At 32.2% G+C, this 20,922-nt stretch overlaps 1 protein-coding gene across 2 annotated transcripts in view; it reads right to left on the bottom strand.

Annotated features, from left to right (window-relative positions):
• NCAM2 (neural cell adhesion molecule 2) overlaps positions 1–20,922 on the bottom strand; it is a 503,501-nt gene that overhangs the window by 34,241 nt on the left and 448,338 nt on the right. The window contains exons 14-16 of one of the 2 annotated variants that reach the window (XM_041735240.1): positions 19,629–19,750; positions 9,202–9,382; positions 749–2,893 (exon numbers count right to left, since the gene is read on the bottom strand). In XM_041735240.1, coding sequence (XP_041591174.1) covers positions 2,787–2,893; positions 9,202–9,382; positions 19,629–19,750 — 410 coding nt within the window. In that variant the 3' untranslated portion in view covers positions 749–2,786. Of the gene's footprint in view, positions 1–748; positions 2,894–9,201; positions 9,383–19,628; positions 19,751–20,922 lie in introns of those variants that run through there. The other variant, XM_041735239.1, reaches the window with a different exon arrangement.

The raw sequence follows: 20,922 nt of genomic DNA on the forward strand, positions 1-20,922 counted from the left end.
TTGGAATGATTAAACATTTGGAGATATGATATACATGTCAATACACATAGACACATTAAATGTAATGATTAACATAAAACTCACCTTAACACACAAGTTCCTATTTTATACATTTCAGACACAGCATTTTATTTAAAAATCTATTGGATGAAAAAAATCATTGGGTAATACTAGGGAGAGACATAAAATAAGCTGAATTTTTATGTTTTGCTTACCAATAATAACATTCACTTAGACTTATAGGCAGATACTAATTAGACTAAAAAGCACTGTCAAATTACATGGTTGCATATAACAAGACTAAAACTCAGATTATAAAAAAGATAACTTAGCAACACTTACACATTATTATTATTATTTTTTTAAATCTGAGATGGTAATTTACAATCCCTAAGGTTTCGTTTATTGAAATGCTATAGCTATACTGTTCAGAGTTTTGTGCTTTCCTATTTCTTGTGGAAATAAACCAAAGCACAGAGCCTGTATTTTAAGATATCTGAGGATCTATTTTCAAGAATTTATGCATTTCTCAGAACTGTAAAATAACATCTTCTAAGCATAAACATTTGGTCAAATGAAAGGTTGCTCATTAATTTCAGGATTAAAAACCTGATCTGTACTTAGATGTTTATAAAAACTAAATGAAGGGTTCCTGGGTGGTTCAGAGGTTGAGCATCTGCCTTTGGCTTAAGTCATGATCCCAGGGTCCTGGGTTGGAGTCCTTTACCTGGCTCCCTGCAGGAGCCTGCTTTTCCCTCTGCCTTTGTCTTTGTCTCTCTCTTTCTGTCTCTCAGGAATAAATAAATAAAATCTTTTAAAAAAACTAAATGCTGAATTTATTAAATGTAAGTAATTCTGTGAGAATAAAAGTTTAATTTTAGATTATTTTATCAACTGTCAAAATATTATTTTAGGTATCATGTAAACCTGATTTCGAGTCTTCTTCATATCACTGTTGGTAACCTTAAATCATAGAATATTAAATTTAAAAAATCAACTATGTTGTCTTATAGGAGACCTATTCCATGTTCTTAAAAAATATTTTGCTATCATATACTATGTCAAAATAATTTCTACATGACTTTCTTGAAGAAGCATTTATCTTATTGGAAAGATCCAGTCAGGTTATAGTGAACAGAAAAATTGTTCCTGGAAGAGTTATTGAAACTTTTTTCCCAACACTTTCTACATATTAGTAACCAATAAGTCTACATGTCTTTTATAAGCACAGATATCCTTGAATATTATATGCACTTATAATTAGTTCTTTAATAAAAAACAAAAAGTTGGCTATGGTGATTTTAAAAATAGAACATTCCCCATAAGCAGGTTAGATTTTCATACTAAAGTCTGGAAGTTCCTTTGTCTCAGCAGAAGAGAAGGGAAGGAGGCAGAAGTATGTTTAATCTGTGGATGGGTTACTTCTAAAGGTCCATTGCTAGGTAAGAAGAAAGAAAGACAGACAGAAAGAAGAAAGAAAGACAGCAGTGCACTGCAGAGTTTAGAAAAGATAAAGAAGATAGACTACTAACGAGAAGTCTAGCCTTAGATCTGACATAATAGGATCCTATCGCTAGTTTTTTGAAAGAATAAGAGAATACCTTCATGCAACAAAGTAAATAGTTTTTGATGAGTGATTCTCAAAGCCTAGAATCCAACAATATGATTTACCATATAAGTATGGTCACTTTTGCGCACATATGTAAATCCGATTGCTTTCTAATTATCCAGAATGAGTAGTAAGATCATTTACTAGGGTGTGGTTGGGAGTGAAAAGCACAAAACACTTCTTATTTTATAATGCATGAAAATGTGAAAACTGAAATCATTACTCATGATAATTCCTCAAATCCAGCTTCCTTTGAAAAATGGAACTCAGTTTCATCTTCTTGCAAGTAGTAGCTAAATTATTTACTTCTGTCTCTGGTCCTTGCAAAGATATTGACTCTTACATGTCCAGAAAGATGTGAAAAATAAGTATACGTGTATGTTGTTACAACATCAATTTTTGATGCCAGCTCACAGCACAATCCATAACCAGTGAACAGGGTGCAACTTTTTAAACACATTCAAAATTAATTTGTTATTTACTTTGGGATATTTGCAGAGATATATTTTCACCTAATGAAAAGTCTGGATATTTTAAATTGATGTTCAAATTTAAAAGAGGAAACACTTTCACTTTTATTCCTATGACATTTTAGGTCAATAAAAGGAAAATAGGCAGCACAGTAGGGATACACATCTAATATAATAAAAGTTACCAGGTTTATGTTCTATATAAATGGTAAACACCATGAAATTTTATAAATGTCCATGAAGTTAGAAACTTACATTTGAAAGAGTAACAATGAAAACCAATATAAAGGATCCACAATTCTACATAATAAAATTAGTATTTATACAGTGTATGGTCATGGATATTGAATTATATTTGCAAAATAATCAAATGAAAGAAGATTAGATGCAGCAAATGCTTATGTTTCAAGTAAAAGTGACATGATATTTAACAAGGTCAACCTTAGAAATTAAAGGAAACTTTAGAATGAAGCAAGTTATGCAGTGAACTGTATCCTGGAAGAAACATTCCTGATTCTCTTTCTTTCAGTGATTTTCTGACAAATTATCTACTTTAAAGATTGACAATTTGCGGAAAGGAAAATAGGCTAATTGTTCATGGGTGAAAATACATGCATAATTAGTTGGACCATAGAAAATCTTTTATCATAATTCCCGATTAGTCTTGTAAATTTGCAAGGCATAAAAGGAAATATATAACAACAACATTAAAACATCCAAGACAAACTTATGGCTATAATGAAAGAAAACCCAGCAGCATTCAGCTGCCATGACTGGCTTCCATTTTCGCCTTTATTCGCTTCACAGCATCTATCTGCATGACGGAATTGTTTTTGAAAATAGAGTAAGAATAAAATAATTAAGGAAGAAAAGAGTAGGGTTACAAACACGAAAGTAAAGAAAAGGAAAAAAGTGACAGTAGGAAAGAAAAAAAAAGAGAATAATTAATGCAAGATTTACACAAAGCCGTTACACATTACCTACAAAAAAATTACTTTGATACAAGACAAAGAATGTCTAAAATCTGTATAGAACATTTCTAAATAGCTGTCACATATTGAAAACATATCTGAGCCATGATATTAGTTATTCTTATTTCACATAAACCAGACAATAGTTCTGTCTTTGATTATTTAATATAAGCATCTTAATTATTCTCTAATGAAGATATAACTTATGAGCCAGGAGGCAGGCAGCTGTCATATCACTGGGCTACTGGTAAATTCACATTGCTACTGTTAATTTGAGCTCGTCACATTCTGCAGTGTTTACTGATAGTACTTTTTGCTACCATTTTATCTTAGAAAAAATATTTAATAAAAGTATATTTTTAACAGTGAATAAAACTACCAAGAAATAGCAGTGAAAATTATATTTCACACAATGAAAATTTGCCATAAGAATAGAAGAGCAAGGAGCACTGGCCCAACAGACCAAAGGCAAACTCTAGACATATGTCATTGTATCTCCTTAAAATAATCTCCTTAAAAATTAAAAAAATAATCATGAAAATATAGGTTTACTTTTTCATTACATGCTTCAAAGAAATATTGCTTTGGGTGTAGTATTAACATTTAGCTTTGATATTTCCAGATAGTTAAAATGAAGTTCTCCCCAATTAACTAAACTTCAAGTTCACCATTGTTTTAAAATTTCTCTTATTTATATTCCAAACAGATCATAAATTAAACTTTAAGAAGACATTTTAGTATTGGCCATGCACTTGAATGAGTTGTTTTTGTTTATGTTGAGTTATACTAGGTTTCTTGGAACTAGACTGAGCGTCATCAAAATAATTTTCCTCTACAGTTCATTAGAGGTATAATCAAAAAAATATGAAAACACAAAAAGAAAAGACCTAAAATTTGTAGCAATATATTTAGTGATGGTGATTATATAATTTCTTTGTTATCTTCTTAAACTTGAGGACCTCTCAGAGATGTATTACATGCTTGAATTCAGATGGTAGAATTATTTTATCATCATATCTTAACAATGTATGAATGGAATTCTTTCTTCCCAAATTATATTGATAGCGCTAAAATTAGACATGTGTTCAATTCATAGTAACAAAAGCAGAAAAAGGGAACAACATTAAAAGAAAGAAGTTCCCTCTTTTTGGTTAAAAGAAACAGTATTAAGCATGTCACAAACCAAAAGAAATGGTGGGAAATGTTTTTCAAATAAATTGAAATAAATAAAATCATCAAGGATTTTTTATTTTATGTATTTATTTTTTAAGGATTTTTTTAAAACATTAGATTATACTCATTCCACCAAGTTAGGAGTATTTTTAATCAGAGAAATTATAGAATGAATCCATAAATGTCATTTTATCAGACTCTCCTCCGATAGATTTGTAATCATTTTCTAAGAACGAGTCATAACATTTGAATATTCTCATTGGTCATAAATAAAAAGAGACAGCATTATGCTGTGTGAATATTCCAAAAAGGAACAAGATTGTGATTTTGCACCCTATTTCTAAGTAAATCAAGAAACACATCTTTCAAAGTAAACACATGTTTAATAAGTGAAAATGAGAAAATACTATTCATCACAAAGTACTTTTCAAGTTAGGATAATAAACTATGGAGAAGTGTGATATCCACTAATATATGTATGTAGAAAGGCCATTATTATCAATATAATATATATAAACAGGTGAGCATAATGTTAAAAAATAGTTCTTCAGTCCAACAAGTATGTGTACTTTACATTTAGCCTGTTGCTCACAAAAGTTAAATATACTGAATGCACATGAGCAATGACTTTTTAAATTCAAAAGTCCATAAACTTATTTAGACAGTGTGCAATGCATGCTACCAAAAATGAATTAAAACTAAATTAACTTGGAAAGTTCACATCTTCTAAAACTGGATAGAAAGACTTAAGGTCTGCTAGTTTATTATAGATAACATATTTCAGATATGAGTTTGAATTTATAATATTTACTTTAAAATGGTATAAGAAATCATACAGCTACAAGAGTAATTTTGGTGAAGGCACATGCAGATCATTTTCCTTATTTACCAATACATAATTTTAACTCTATCGGATTCTGTTGGCATAAAGACTCCCAAACTCACCATCTCTCTTCACAGCCTTTAAAATTGCCCAGAGAAACCTTCTGGAGCTAAACCGAACAATTCTTAAACTATAAAGGCACGTCTTTAATGTGGCTTTCCACAAGGCTTTTGCAGCCAGTGGATTCAGGATTCAAGTTGGTGGCTATAGTTAATTAGACATCATCTTGTGACATTTTTATAGATAAATTAATCTTTTCTTCTTCTTTCCCCTTTTCAGGAAGCTGTTACTGCTTTGCATCAGCTGCACAGTTTAGAGAGGAGAAATTCTTTCTCCTACCTTCTCAGATAGCTTTTTCTGATTTCTCCTTGACTGCATGATCTGCTTCATCAGCTGTGAAACAGACTCCAGCTTTTTTCATCCTAAAAGTCCTTCTGACGCTGTTTTTCTTTTTTTAAACTCTGCTCACCTTCATAGCGAAGCTTCTTAAAAGCATTAAATAAACATGGAGTCTAAACCTCCCTAACCTCACATAAAATCCTCATCCCACTCCTACCTAATTTCTCTCTCAGCCACTTCAGCAAAGTTGTTTGTACGAAGGACACTTCACATCTCTTTCGATTGAGTTCCACTGACCTCTCAGCAGCATCTAAAGTGGCAAATGTGATTTACAGCTTCTCTTTTTGAAAGATGACTCTCTCTTAACTTCCAAGATACTACAGTCATCTGTTTTTACAGGACCTCTACAACATCTTATTCTCATGGGAGGGATGTGGTTTGCCCTTTCTTATATTAATTCCTTGGGGGCTCAGTTCTTCTCTACTCAGTAATCCCAAGAAGTACTCCTTGACATATATGTTGTGCCAGTCACCCTTCTAGGTACCAGGGAGATATCTTCGAGTATTTCAGACATTGACTCCTTTTCATAGAACTTAGGCACTATTCATTGTGTAATTGTTATCCTCACCCAGGCTTCAGATACCATTCACCTATTTAGTATTAACATCATAATGTATGTTTCCAGTCTATGATAGTCTTCTTATCTTAATGCACACACATAACTACTACTTGACATTTCAAACTTAGTGAATAACACACTGATCTTATGTTTGATCCTATTCTCCAAATCCTGCTCCTCAAATTCTTTATCCTGAGAGATGATGCCAACATTGTTCCAACCTCCAAGCAGGAGACTCAAAAGTCATCAATATCTACTGAATTCGATCTGTTACACATTTAAGGTTAACCTACATTATACTATGTCCAGAATTTGTTCATGGTTTTCTTTTTCTACCGCTATCACTTTCTTTTAAGTGTTCTTGTTCATCCATCTCTTCCTTTTACCCATATGAGCAAGATTAATCTGTCGGTAATGCCTATCTTCTCATATAATGTCCTTGCTTGAAATGATTTCTTATTGCATTTAGGATCTCTCTTAAGATTTTTTTTTTATTATATGTGCTGCTGAAGTGAGTACTCTCTTATGATTGTTTATGCAGTTTTCAGAAGACTTTGGATTATATCCCTCTCTATCTTTTATCTCTGTACACACATCTCCAGGTTCTCTTTGGCCATGTTTTTTAAAGTTCTTAAAGCAGATCAACTTTTTTTCTCTTCCTTAAAGGCTTCTTCTATATATGACACTTTCCCTGGAAGGCTCATTTCCTGTCAGTTTCTTTTGGGAAGGCACTTTCTACGAGAACCCCTCCCTACCCCCACTCTATCACCCCAAGTTAGGTGCAAATGCCAACCCCCCTCATGGCAGCATACAGCACCAGCACATCTCCTAGTTGTAATTATTTGGTGGTTATTCTAACTCTGGTTTTATGTCTATTTTCCCCAGGAGATTGTAAAATCTTTGAGGACAGAGGCCAGTTCTGTATTTTTCACAGGTCATTCCTCTCTACTCATCTCTGTCCTTGTCACAAAGCAAGATCCCAATAAATATCTGGAACAAATGAATGAATCTTAACATTGAAGATCCAGAAGAACTAACTCAGAGATAAGAAAAAGCATATCAAGAGAAATTAAGTAACAAAAGCAAAGCTGAAACTATAAACCATAATTTTTCCATTTTTCTTCCAGGTACTTCCCACAAATTGATTTTGAAATTGAAACAAAATATGTTTTTATAGTAAATGTGTCATAATATATCTTAGGTATATATATATGTATGTATGTAATTATATGTATGTATATGTATGCATATATGTATATACATATATTCTTATTTATTTATCCTTTTTCCATACTTATTTTTGGTTTTTATTAACAATTTTTTAAAAAATAGCAGGGATTCAGAAAGTATAAAGTAACCTGCCTAAAATCTATTTTTTTACAGTTTGTGTTACCTATAAAATGTCATTAAAAATGTCATTAAAAATGTCATTAAATTTTTGTCTTCTAACTTCATACAATATTAATTTTTATCTCAATAAAAATAATTATTTCCTCCAAACATATTAGCTAAATTAAAGATTTAGGAAATAGAGTACACTGTTGCGATCATCCTTTGAAGATTTTAACTCAGATTTAGAATCATATTTATATCATGCTGCAGATATTTGTATAAAGGATAATTACTACAAATATAAAACATTGTAATTGTAGAAGCAGTTACCAATGTTTCAAAGTCACCAAGGCAATGAAACTGACAGCGTATTCAACCATTATTCTTGGTTAGGTGTATCATAACTGTACTGAATTCGTCATATGACTAAAGTAGCTCTGATCTTGAACAGATCCCTTAACCCCCAAATTTATATCTGTAAAGTGATTATAACTTTTTCTTGTTCAATTCAGATTCAGAGATATATGAATTAAATAATGAGATAATAAATGCAAAACTAGTTCATAAATTTTAAATATGATATTATATCAATATTAGTTCTAGATGCTCCCAACTTCCTAATTTCAAATGATAATTGGAAGCACTTAATTAATATTAATAATGCAAAGTCAAAATATCAATTACTTTTAAATCATATAACCAATAATAATTATTTTTAATAGAAAGATTAACTATATAAAATCTTTTCAATTTGAAAGAGAAGACATACGGATCACAAGCTCATAATAATGATATTAATAGCAATTTGAAGTTACAAGAGGGTTAAACAGCATGACTGAACTGACAAACTTTATTTTTAACCCAGTTTCAAAAATGTTATATAACAGTACTGATACTTTCATATGACTTCAATAAGCCATACTTATGAATATGCTGCTCTCATGTCTACATATATGCATATGAAGAGCATATGTATATTATATATATTCATACATGTACATTTAAAATTTCCCAGTAAATATTACATATTATATTTAAACGAATGATAGATGTTAAAATATGATCCATATGACAATCACAGAGTCAAATATGACTATAAATCAGGAAAATTCTTGCATCTTTACCTCTACAGCATGTATCTGAAAAAAATGTTAACATCCCTCTGTGGACTTTGATCGTATCACAAGCATATAATGGTGCAAGCATTGTTACTTAATAAAGGTAGAATCCACCAGTGTGCTGTGAATATGGATGTGGGGTGTCCTGCAACATTGTGAGCCTCCTTTAACTCTAATTAAAGTTTTTTCTAAAGCTACGTCTGTGGCCCTTTCTGCCTCACTGTGTGTTTGAGTCTATCTTTCCAAAATCAACTTGCTTGATTAGTCATGGATGGGCTTATCATTATCTTTGACCACATTTTTCCAAAAGTGAAGGACCAGCCTCCATGTGTTTGGTAGAAAAGTTGTCTTCTTTGCAAAAGATTTTTTGGTCTCATCAGAAATCTTTCATGTTGACTTTGACACTTCACTTTTATCTTCCACCTCCCCCCCCCACCCCGTTCATCCTCTCTCCATCACTTCACCAAAATTGTCAGCGTGTATTTACAAGTTAACTGATACTTCATGACAAGAATGACTTGAGAAATCTTGAGTAAGACATGTCACAATAATTATGATTAGAACTTGGAATTTACACTTTCTTCTATAAAATTATGTTTTCAATATTAAGAAAAAATCCAGAGGAGTTATAAAAAAAGATGATATCATATTTATTGCCCGCCTAAGAAAGCATATAGTTTTGCTTACCTTTAATAATGTTCGGTTTTGGTGGCATGCTGAACTCATAGACTGTTGGTTCTGAATATCCCAATCTATTGGCAGCTGTAATTTGAACTTCATACCCCATTGTCCACTGTAGATGCTCCAAAATAATGTGGTCTTTATTTCCCTGGACTTTTTTCTCTAGCCACTGATCTTCTTTATCTTTCTGTAGAGGCAATACAAATATATTTTGTAAATACTAAAGTTGTAATTTAAAAAAAACAATAATTTATCTTCAGATAGAAAAAGTGGTTTATTAATAGTGGAAAAAGATATTTATCATCTACAGAAAGTTGATAAATTTGCTTTATCAATGAAGTCATTTCTAAGAATTTTCTATAATATGTGTAATATTTTTAAAATTTTAGCCAAACAATGATTTCCTAATTAATTCCTGATAATTCAGTGGTTGATGAATCACCCTCATTAATATCTTTATTTTTATTTCATAGGTATAATTTTACTGTTTGGCTATTTTTCAATTATTAATAGTCATATGTACAGAAAAAATAAAACATGATTTACAGAAAAAGTCTAGTATATCCATTAAAATAATTGCCAGAGACTACTGTTTAAGGTTTGAGGTGGTGTGGGGGGAGATACAATGTCTTGCAAACAGAGGCTGGATATTTTTTATAGATTTAAATTTTTATTACTCTGATGTTTTAGAGTCATAATAAAAAATATGTAAGAAAAATTATTACTTGTTAAATATGTTATTAGCATCAGAAAATAAAATATGTTATGCTGTCCTTGGACACCTACACTTAAATCCTGATTCTAAAATAAAGGCTTTAGAACGTGTTTTATAATTACCCTCTATTTCAAAAATATACTATGATTACAATTAACACAGAAAAACAAATCTATACAATTTAGTGACAAACTATCCTAAACAATGTGAACATTTGGCTGTGCCATGTTAACCATTTAAACACTGGTAAGTTCCTTAACCTCAATGCCTTGTTTCTCTCTATTATAGAAATGATAGTAACAGTTGCATCTGTCAGCTTTCATGAGGGAACAATGAGGAAAACCAAGTACTTTGGGTCGTCCAGGGCCTTAGGAATCATAAGCACTTAACAAATGACAGCCATTATTAAGGAGAACTTATTTCCATAATAACTGTATGAAAATAATATTTTTTGGAATGATGTATTTAATAAATTATCATTGCAACTGCAAAACTCAATTTCCCAGAGATATAATTATAAGTAAATTAGAGCCTGGCGATAGATAGATAGATAGATGGATAGATAGATAGATAGATAGATAGATAGATAGATTTAGGTAAGTAGATAGATAAAGGGCAGACAGATGAATCCTTTTTAACTTCAGAGCTCAGCCCAGTATTACTTTATGTTGAGCCAATATTTTACAATGTTTCTTTGGCTATAAAGCATAACAATGTTTTCAGCATTTATGGTGAAAATTGAGGATTTATTCTCTGAAATGAAATTATGGAAGTTAAATGCATGATTGCATTAAATTGATGATACTACAAACATGAAGTACTCATTAAAAGGAGACAAGAGGACGTTATTAATTTGATGTCATACTATTACTCTATCTTCCTACTTAATTATTTTTGGTTATATAGAACTTTTATTACAAAAGCATCAGGCTATTTTGATAATTCATCTAAAACTAAAGATATTAGCACCCCTAATGAAGCCATGAGTTCTGGAAAAGCACTTAAAGTTAGCATATAAACAAGAGACATTTCCTTTGATTTTTGAAGCTTATAAATGGATTGAGTTAATAAATTGTTGTCCATTACTATTTTAAGGTAATATGAGGAATACTGAAGAGACCAGTGGAAAAACAAATAATTTGGACCAGAATGCTTGTAACTTGCCTACATCACTACATGACTAGTAAGTCTAAGAAAGGAGGTTAGGCATGCTTTTGAAATGCTTGGGACAGCTGTGCCAAACAGCCATGATTTTCCCACCACCTTCATTCCTTATCAATCCATCCATCAACTATTCATTCTACCTTTACTGGGTAGAGGGCCTGTTCTAGAACTATGAACACAATAGTGAACAACACATGTAGAATATGCTCATCTTGGAGTTCACATCAAGTGAGAAGAAAGACATGAGCTCTTTGAAAAACTAAGAATGCTCCGGGAGCATGAAACAGGGAAACTTAATATTAAATCCCAGGGCTAGGAATGTTTCTTCTAGGGAGGTGACATCATCCTCTTTGGAAATAATAAACTCCAGTGCCATTTTTCATTTGTCCTAACTTAACAAAAAAGTGTGATTCTTTCACAGTGCTTTAGACCCGAACATAAGCACAATGATGAAAATCTCAGAAAGGTGCATGAACACTGGGAGATAGTAAGATACACACTATAGGCTTATTGTTTTCAGTAAATGTAAAAATGCTATAGATATTGACCAAAAGGAACCCTTAAAAATACTTATTCAAAAATGACATTAGAGGACATGTTATATGCATATGTGTATACATATGTGTATGTATAGATTTTATTGGTTTTATTATTTGTAGAGGACTGTGTGTGTATAGACATATATATTGTGTCCATATATGTGTGCATGTGTGACACATATATAAACACATACATAGACACAATAAAATCTATGTAACATAAATATCTGATATGTTCTATACTGTGTATACACATACACATCTATAGGAAGGAATGGGTGAGAAATAGGAGAGTTGAAAGGTTAGATAAAGACAAGGGGTACATAGAGCAGGAAAGAGTTGCCCTTGTGGCCTTCTTTTTATCCTAATAATTCCATAAGTTCTAAGTAACTATGAAGTGCTTGGTGAGAATGAATATCTTGATGAAAATCCAGAGTTGAGTTTTGCTTTGGATCTGAATAGACATGTGGGTAAAAGAGCCAGAAAATGAGCCAACAGCTGAGGTCTGGATTATCCCAGGATAAAATTTATTCTTCATAGTGATGGAGACACTTCATGTCCTTCATATAATCCTCCAAAAATAGTATTTCTGGGAACTGAGCATTTGAAGTGATACTTCCTGACAAGCATAAGACATGTAGATAGTCTCTTCTGAAATACCTATCATTTAATTCTTAATTGCTGAAGCTCTTAGTATGATAAATTAAAAACCCCTCCATCATTTTAGGTAGCTGGGCTGATGGCATAAGGAACCAAAGGGAGTTCTAATATCTCCCCCCATTTAAGTCAATTTCATTTTCCATTCAATATTAGACAAGGAGGCTTTTTTAATCCCTTAATTGCTGTTCCTGGGGAATAGGGAAAAAAATTAATGTGGGTGTTACCAAATACTCCCCTAGGTATCAAAATCTCAATTATGCATCTGTAGAGTGCCTAATTTACAGAATTTAAATGCCTAGGGAATGATTTAAGATAATCTAGTTGCAAAATGTTCCCCTAGGTAACTTAATGAGATGATTTGCTGAATAGGGCTATTATTAATAAGCCAATTAAATGTTGAAGGGCAGTTACTAAAAGAAAAATGGCCATTTTGCTTTGATATAGCTTCTCTTAAGCAATCCTTTTTCTCAGAAAATAGACAGCAGGGCCACATGACAATTAAGATTTCTCCTTAATAGTTATTTTGAAATCTTAATATCAGCATATGGGGAAATATTTGCTATCATCTGTCTAGGGAGCAAAGCTGAGAGGAGATGAAGGGTGTGTTGGTTTTATTTGCAGAGGACTTGCTGACTGCATTTATTTATAAGAAGTAATTCACTAATCCTTTTGCAAGTGTCAGAGAATATATGGTCAATATCATCTTAAATGAAAGTAGAATCAACAGAGGACAGGAGAGGCAATGTGCTTGTACTAAGTAGATGAATTTTAAGGTTCTTGTGACTCTCATGTGTTATGCTTTGTTTTTAAGATTTTATTTATTCATGAGACACAGAGAGAGATCGAGAGTGCTTGCATGCACGTGAAAGAGAGAGAGACAGAGAGAGACAGAGAAGGGTCCCTATGGGGAGCCTGATGTGGGACTCAATCTCAGGACCCCGGGATCATGACTTGAGTGGAAGGCAGATGCTCAACCGCTGAGCCACCCAGACATTCCTCCCATGTGTTAAGCTTTAAGATTTTGTGTTTCCATGAAAGGCAGTTTCTGCTTCCTGGATTACCTGGTAGCATGGTTCAGCTACTCACTATTTGTATGATCTTTTGTAAGAATTATCCCAGAATTCTCTAAAGCTCCATTTATTACTCTGATTATAGGAGAGGTAATTTAGCAATTACATACACAAACACACGCCCGTGCATGCATGCACACACACACAAATACACACAGACACACACACAATTGTGATTAGAAAAGGTATAAGATTTGGAGGATTTTAGTAAAGTTTCAAATTCTACTTTCTTTCTAACTGAATCAGCACAGTTGATGCGAATTCTAATTATTTTTTTCTATTGTCATAACTGATTCAAATTGCCTTTATTCCATTTCCTGAAGCTTGATAAAATGTTGTAAACTGGATCCTACTTAACCTACTCCTAGTCTCCATCACTTATATATCTCTTTAGGGAAAACTAAAATATAATTTTTCCTATTAATCACTTTGTTTTCTCGAAACCCATAGAAATTCACCCAATGCAAGTGTTTTTTCCTCTTGCATTATTTCTTATATTTGTTAATCTAATTATATAATTACTTACAATTATTCAACACAGACTGATTCATTCATTGATTCTTTGATGGCTTTATTCATTCAGACAACAAAGTCTTTTTGAAGATATCAATACGAGAATGAATAAAACTTATCCTCTTCACTAGGTGCAAAGGAAAATTATCAAAAAGTTTAGGATTGTTTAATGGCCATAGTTATTACTTGAAAATGCTTCAAAACTATACTGATGGCTTTAAATAAATTTCAGTATACCCACCTAAATATAAGAAAATCAGAAAATAGGTTATTATCGTTAATAATTAATTAGAAAATAAGTTATCTCAACAACAAGAACTCAATTTTACGTAGGTATCATTTTAATATCCTTTAAAATTTTTTCTTTTCCTATGGCTATTGAGATACACCTTCCAGAGACTCCAAGTAGCTTAAGAAGGTCAATTAAGACTCAGAAACGTATGCTAGAGCACTGTTGCTAGTCCCTAAAGTACCTTCTTCACAATTGATTTTAAGCAACTAATTTTTTTTAGTCCTTCTCAGCTCAGGAAACTTATTTAATGTGCCAACACTAAGTGATAGTTATGATCCCACAGCTATCATCAAATCTGGGGAGAAAACAGTGAAAAACTCATGGAAGCACGTAAAAAGCTATTTATTAAATTATATGCACTTACATTGACTCTACAACACAAAGTAGATGTAAAATATTCTGTTCATAAAATAATTTCTTTCATTTTTCCATATACATTTTGAAATTAATAAGCTTGTCTATTCTCCAAATACATGGTTTAATCCTACTGACTTACTGTTACAGACATTAATTTTCACAAAGAATCCATAGAGACATATAATTCTTTTACTACTCTAGTTCTGATCTCATAAATTCTGTCTTCTTAATGTGTAACTGAACGAAGTCATGTGCTCTATCTACTATAAGATAACATGGAATAGTATGTTGTCCCTGGTTTATATTGAGTTACACATTTTCTATATTAGGATATGATTTGTCTTATCCTCATTCTGGTGAAATGCAGGTTTCATACTTAGATTCAATGTCTGCTAGCAGTCAACAGTCACATTAGGAATATATTAGTTTAGTTTTGTTGTTCCTAGATGTGTTCCTATGTGTTCCTAAATATACAGTCCCATGCACATGGAGAAATTGAAAGATAGGGTCAAAGAAGCAATCAAGATTAAAATCCTTATGATGTTTACTTTCTGAATTCCTCTACTTCCTTCCATAGAGGTCATACAATTAAAAAAATGCATTGCATATAGCTAAATAATTTTTCAAGTTTTTCAGTTGTAGTTTATTCCACTGTGGAATTCATCCAGTTTGAGAAACTAATAGATGAAGGGGCTTGGAATCATACAAAGAGAAGAGATGATTAAAAACGTTTTTGAAATAGTTACTATTTCTATACAAGTGCAAATATCAAGGCAAATGCTGCCATGAATATCTAGCTACTAAATCTTAAAATGCAAATTTTTAAATGTGAAGAAGTAATCAATTGAGAAAGAGTATGTGGAGAAAGTTATTCCTTCCCAAGATCTGCTACTGTTTGACCACATTAATAGAACTTACATTGAATCATGGAATTTCCTAATTAGACCTGCAGAGCATGATTGTAGGATGAAGGAGGCAGAGAAGGAAGGGAAAGAAAAATAAACAGAAATATGGACATAATGTTGATGTGTTTAAGTAGAAGACATACCATAAATGATATGGTAAAGATGAAGTGGGTCAGAATGGCTGTATTTTGGATGTACAGAGCTGGTCATTTGAAGTGAGATGGGAGAGTGGTCGAGGGGTCGATACAATCTCTGTCAGCGGATTTCAATTCAACACTTACTGCTGCAAAACTAATGTTTAGATTATAAAGTCTTATGTTCTGATATCTGCTCCCCCTGCCCACTAAGTCACCCATATTGTGTAGGGTACAGTTTTCCCATTAGAAAGTATTAAAAAGTATCACTTTTTTTTGTATAGCTGACATACAATGTTACCTTAGCTTCAGGTGTACAAAGTAGTGATTCAACAAGTTTATACATTGTGCTCTGCTCATCACAAGTGTAGCTACCATCTGTCCAAATATTTCACATCCCTATTACAATATTGTGGACTACAGACAATGATATTATGTCAATTCCTTATGCTATGTGTTTTATTCCAATGACTTACATATCCCATAACTATGTCTCCCACTTCCCTTCACTGAATGTTTAATTAAAGGTTTATATTTATGTGTATACTTATACTTATATTTATAGTATCCAAGAGTAGAATGCCTTGCATGAAGTACAAAGGATGGAGATGAATTACTTTTATAAATCTTGCCATAGTAAAATTCTGCTATGTAACAACAGTGTTCCATCTAAAATGCTATTAGTTCTAAGAGTACTAAGACACTAATTGATTATCAGTCATTTGTAGCTATGCATTAATTATGCAACCAATTATTTTCATTATGGCATTTAAAAACAAATCCTTCAGCACTTTTTCAAGTTAGAAAGGGCTGGGGATTGGAAATGAAGAGGAGAGGTATGGCAAGGCAGAAGTAAGATGGAATTGAAAAGAGAATAAAACTTTTTTACTGGTAGAGTAAACATAGATGTTGAGTAAATAAGCAAAATAGAGCTCCCTTGCTATTAGGCTCCCTTGCTATTAGGGCTTCCCCTCCTCCCCTATTTTGGGGGGGAGGGGAAGAGAAGGGAAAAAGAATGAAAGTTACAATTATGTAAAAAATATTTACATCATCTTTATGGAAATTTGAATTACTCCATGTTTTTGAATCTATTATACTTAACACTTTAACTTACTTGTATCCATATATGTTTCACACAAAACTTTGCATAAGACATTAATTCTAATCCATGTTAAAGAAATAAAAATTAATTTGGCAGCATTTTAAATGGCTTGTATTATTAATTAAAATAATAAATACTAAAAATAGATAATAAAATGATAAAATAAATTATTATAATATTTGTAATTTCCCCTTGAATATCTAAAATGCCATTTTACCCCCATTTTGTGAATATAATTGGTTCTAAACAGATGCAGTGCTACTCCAGGGGACATTTTTGGGTTCAATAATGATCAAGGACACAACTGGTAATATAGTGAGTGAGGGCAGGGATACTAAACATTCTGTAATAGGGGGTAGATTTCTGGAGGGCTCACTATTATATTTAAAATGCCAATAGTGAGTGCTTTCAGATACACAGGATTCATGACTGATAACTTGTTATGGACTGAATTGTGTCCCTCCCCCATTCATATATTAAATCCCTAAATTCCAATGTGACTTTATTAGGATATATGTCTATAAGGAGGTTATTTGGATGGAACACTTATGACTGATATTTTTATAAGAAGATGAAGAGCGGTCAGGGATGTATGTATACAAACAAAAGGTCATGACAGGAAGAATGCAAAGAGGGAGGCCTCAGAAGAAACCAAATCTGCTGGCACCTCGATCTTGGAATTCTAACCTCCAGAACTGTGAGACAGCAGATTTTTGTTGCTTATGCCAACTATGGTATTTTGTTATGGTAGCCCTAGTGGACTAAGACAGTTGTTGTGACAATAAAGATAATTATTTTAACAATTTGTGGCAGACCCCAGGCCCTATTATTTAGTTGACCTAACTCCCAACTAACCATTTTTCATTTAGTGACAGTCTTGAGAACTATTTGTCTAATGGGACATAATTTTAATTTTGCTCAGTGGAGTTTTTGGAAAATTTGTACTGTATTGCTAGAAAAGAAAGACAAAAATAGCCTATTATTCTTTTGTGCTTTTTACCTTCTCTACATTTGGAATGTGGATGTGAATCCACTGTCTTAAAACACAAGATAATCTACATGAAGATAAAAGCCAACGTGCTAAAGATGAAAGACATGAAGAAAAATATTATGTGGGTGCCTGATTTTATAAGATGAAAAAGTCATACATTCCTAAAATATAATGCTGCATTAATAAAAGCCACTAGTATATGAAGAAAAGATACAATAGGAAATAATAAATATTTGCTATCATCAGTTGAAATAAATGATTCTGGTTGAATTCAACATAGCACTGGTATTAATTCCAGTATCAAACTCTTTCAAAAGGATAAGTCAAACATCACTTTTAATTTTAGGTACAAATTACATTCATAGCAAATTTTTAGATGTATTTTTGTAACTTCTCATTGTAGCTCAGTTTAAAAATGGGATTTTATTGGAGTTGCCTATGAATTCCTATCATCCACCTGTATTTTGTGCCAAAAATTCTGTCCAATGGTAGGCCACAATCTGCATTGAGGTCTGTTCTCCCTGTTTAATTCATGATTCTGTTCAGGCCTATGACCCTTAGGACTCTTTCCCTTCCAAAGAGTTTCCAGATGGTCAAATAAGAATGGCCATGAAACCTGGCTTGAGTAGCATGAAACCATCAAATTCATAGAAAGACTGGTGAGCCATTCAGAGCCATTTTGGGGTAGAGGCATGAAACCTTCATAGACAATTAGCCACAAAATACCCACAGCTGCTCATCATTCCCAGCATGAAACCTGCAACAAAAAGGGTCCCAGAAGGGGATATTAATTTTAAATTTAAAAGACTGATGTCTAAAATTAATAATTTTTAAGTATGCTATTCAATATCAAACTTCTAAATAAAACTGAACTCTTTTTTTTTTTTACTAAACTTTAAAACTTAGATGTTTGAATTAAAAAATACTACAACTTACAAAATTATGAATTTGTGGGAAACTGCTGAAAATCATTTATAGACTATTAAGGAGCAATTACTTGGTATAATTTGCTAAAATATATATTTGCTAAAATATAATAAACTTAGAAAGTATTATGAGGTGTCCAGGAAATGTAAACTTAAAATTGACACTGTATGACACAGATAATCATAAATGTTAATAAATAAATATTATAAAATTTAATTTAAAATTGCATTTCACTTTTAACATATTCCACAGTAGACACAAATATTCGATGGCACTTACTACAAAGTTAAGAGAAGTCACTTTTAGTGGCTCTTGACATAATTTTCAGACAAAGGCAAAATCCACTGGGTCACTTTCTTCATCACTCTACAAGCAGATGTCCTTCACCCCTACATGTATAAGTTCCAAAGGAGTTCTTAGCTGTCCAAAATTCCATATTAGCTAGTGCTAATTAAACTTAAAAAAACTAATCCTTCTTCCACAAGTTCAATGTGGCCATTCTTTGTTAAATGTTGATGAGAATAATTTGTTTTTAATGAAATTATTTATATCACATCCCTAATAAAGTTATTAATAATTTAATAATTCACAAAATTAAAAATAAAACATTTTTGCTACAATAACTAAATTGAGAAGAGGGGCTTAACTTGAAGCTACTAACATCAAGCAGAATGGAAGGTGAAATGTCCTGTTAAACTTGTCAGAAAAACAAGGAAATGTTACTTCATTTCTGAAATGTGAAGTTTAGAAAGCACAAGTTAAATACATGGCATGATTTGCATGATTAATGCTTAGATTTTTCACACGGATACGAAAGACAAGTATTTCACAATTTATAATGATTTTTCACACAGACTCAAAAGACAAGTATTTCACAATTTATAATGATGAATTTCAGCAATGGACAATTAGCAATTGAATATCTATGAGAACTGTTGATCATTACTATTTAATATACATTGACACCTAATATGCCTATGAATTTAATGCAAATTTAATGCAATTTGGAAACATTGTACAATGATTATAATAAAAAGATACTTACAAAAAAAAAAGGTACTTACACTTCTATACTTCACAATGTATTCCAAAATAGGGGCTCCTCCATCATCCTGCTTGGTGATACTGAGTTTAAAGCTCTTCCCACTGCTTGGCTGCCCATGTATGGATGGAGGACTTGGTTCACCTTAATAAGCAAAACAACATTCTTGATGTTTACACACACCTCAGATACCTGGAGAAACTGCATTCTAATAAAGAGAACAATGTCATGTAATAAAAAAACATGATGTGATCCTGAATTTACCCTTTGGTGTGATAAAACCTCTGGTCCTTTCTCCCCATTCAAGAAACAGCAACATTCATAAATCTAGATAAATCTAAAAGTGTCATGACAAAATTGTGACACCTGAGAATCAAAATATTATTCAAATTGATATGCAAATGTTCTGAGAATAGTACTGCATTATACAAATGTAAATTTTTTTCTTGTGTTATTAATAGAGTGCAATCATATTTAATAATGTAATTTTGGTTTACATTGTGTACATGTGTATTAATACAAACATATTAAGTTATCAAACTATATAGAATACATACTTACCAAGAAAGATAATGGCTTAGCAATTACATATTGCTTTAATGAGTATTTTCTTAAGATTTATCTATTTATTTTTAGGGAGAGAGAGAGAAAAAAAAGAGAGAGGGGAAGAGAAAACACGTGAGAAGGAGGAGGAGCAGAGGGAAATGGAAAGACAAAATCTCGAGAAGAATCCATGCTGAGCATGAAACCTGATATGGGGCTCTATGTCTTTACTCTGAGATCATGACCTGAGCTGAAATCACGAGTTGGATGCTTAACCAACTGAGCCATCCAGGCACTCCATACTGAGTATTTTTTAACTAGATGTAGATTTGAATTACAAAAATTTTGTTGTATCCAATTGATAGACATGTGTTCCAATATATGTTTTTTTTTTCTTTTAACATCATGAACATACTTGCCTTTGATGTTTTTCTTCCCATGGAGGTGGTCTTATAACAAAGATGCTTATATGTTTAACCTGAACAGGGATCTAGTGGAATGTAAGAGTTTTCTATGTGAAAGATACCATCACTGCTTAGCAACTTGGAATGGGAACTATTTGCTGTGTGTCACTTATGTGATGTCCTTTGGCATGTGCTGGCATTCTCTACCTTTAATTCCTCCACTTCATATAGATAGGAATATAGCAATACTGAGGAACTTTCTGAGGACATGCAAGGTTCCAGAAACTGGTAGTATGGGTCTATTCAGAGGAGTGTCAAGACAAAGTAAGCAGAATAGAGTTGAAGAGGATTTTATGTCTCCAAATTTGG

Source organism: Vulpes lagopus, chromosome 20 (assembly GCF_018345385.1).
Source record: "Vulpes lagopus strain Blue_001 chromosome 20, ASM1834538v1, whole genome shotgun sequence".
Lineage (NCBI taxonomy): Eukaryota > Metazoa > Chordata > Mammalia > Carnivora > Canidae > Vulpes > Vulpes lagopus.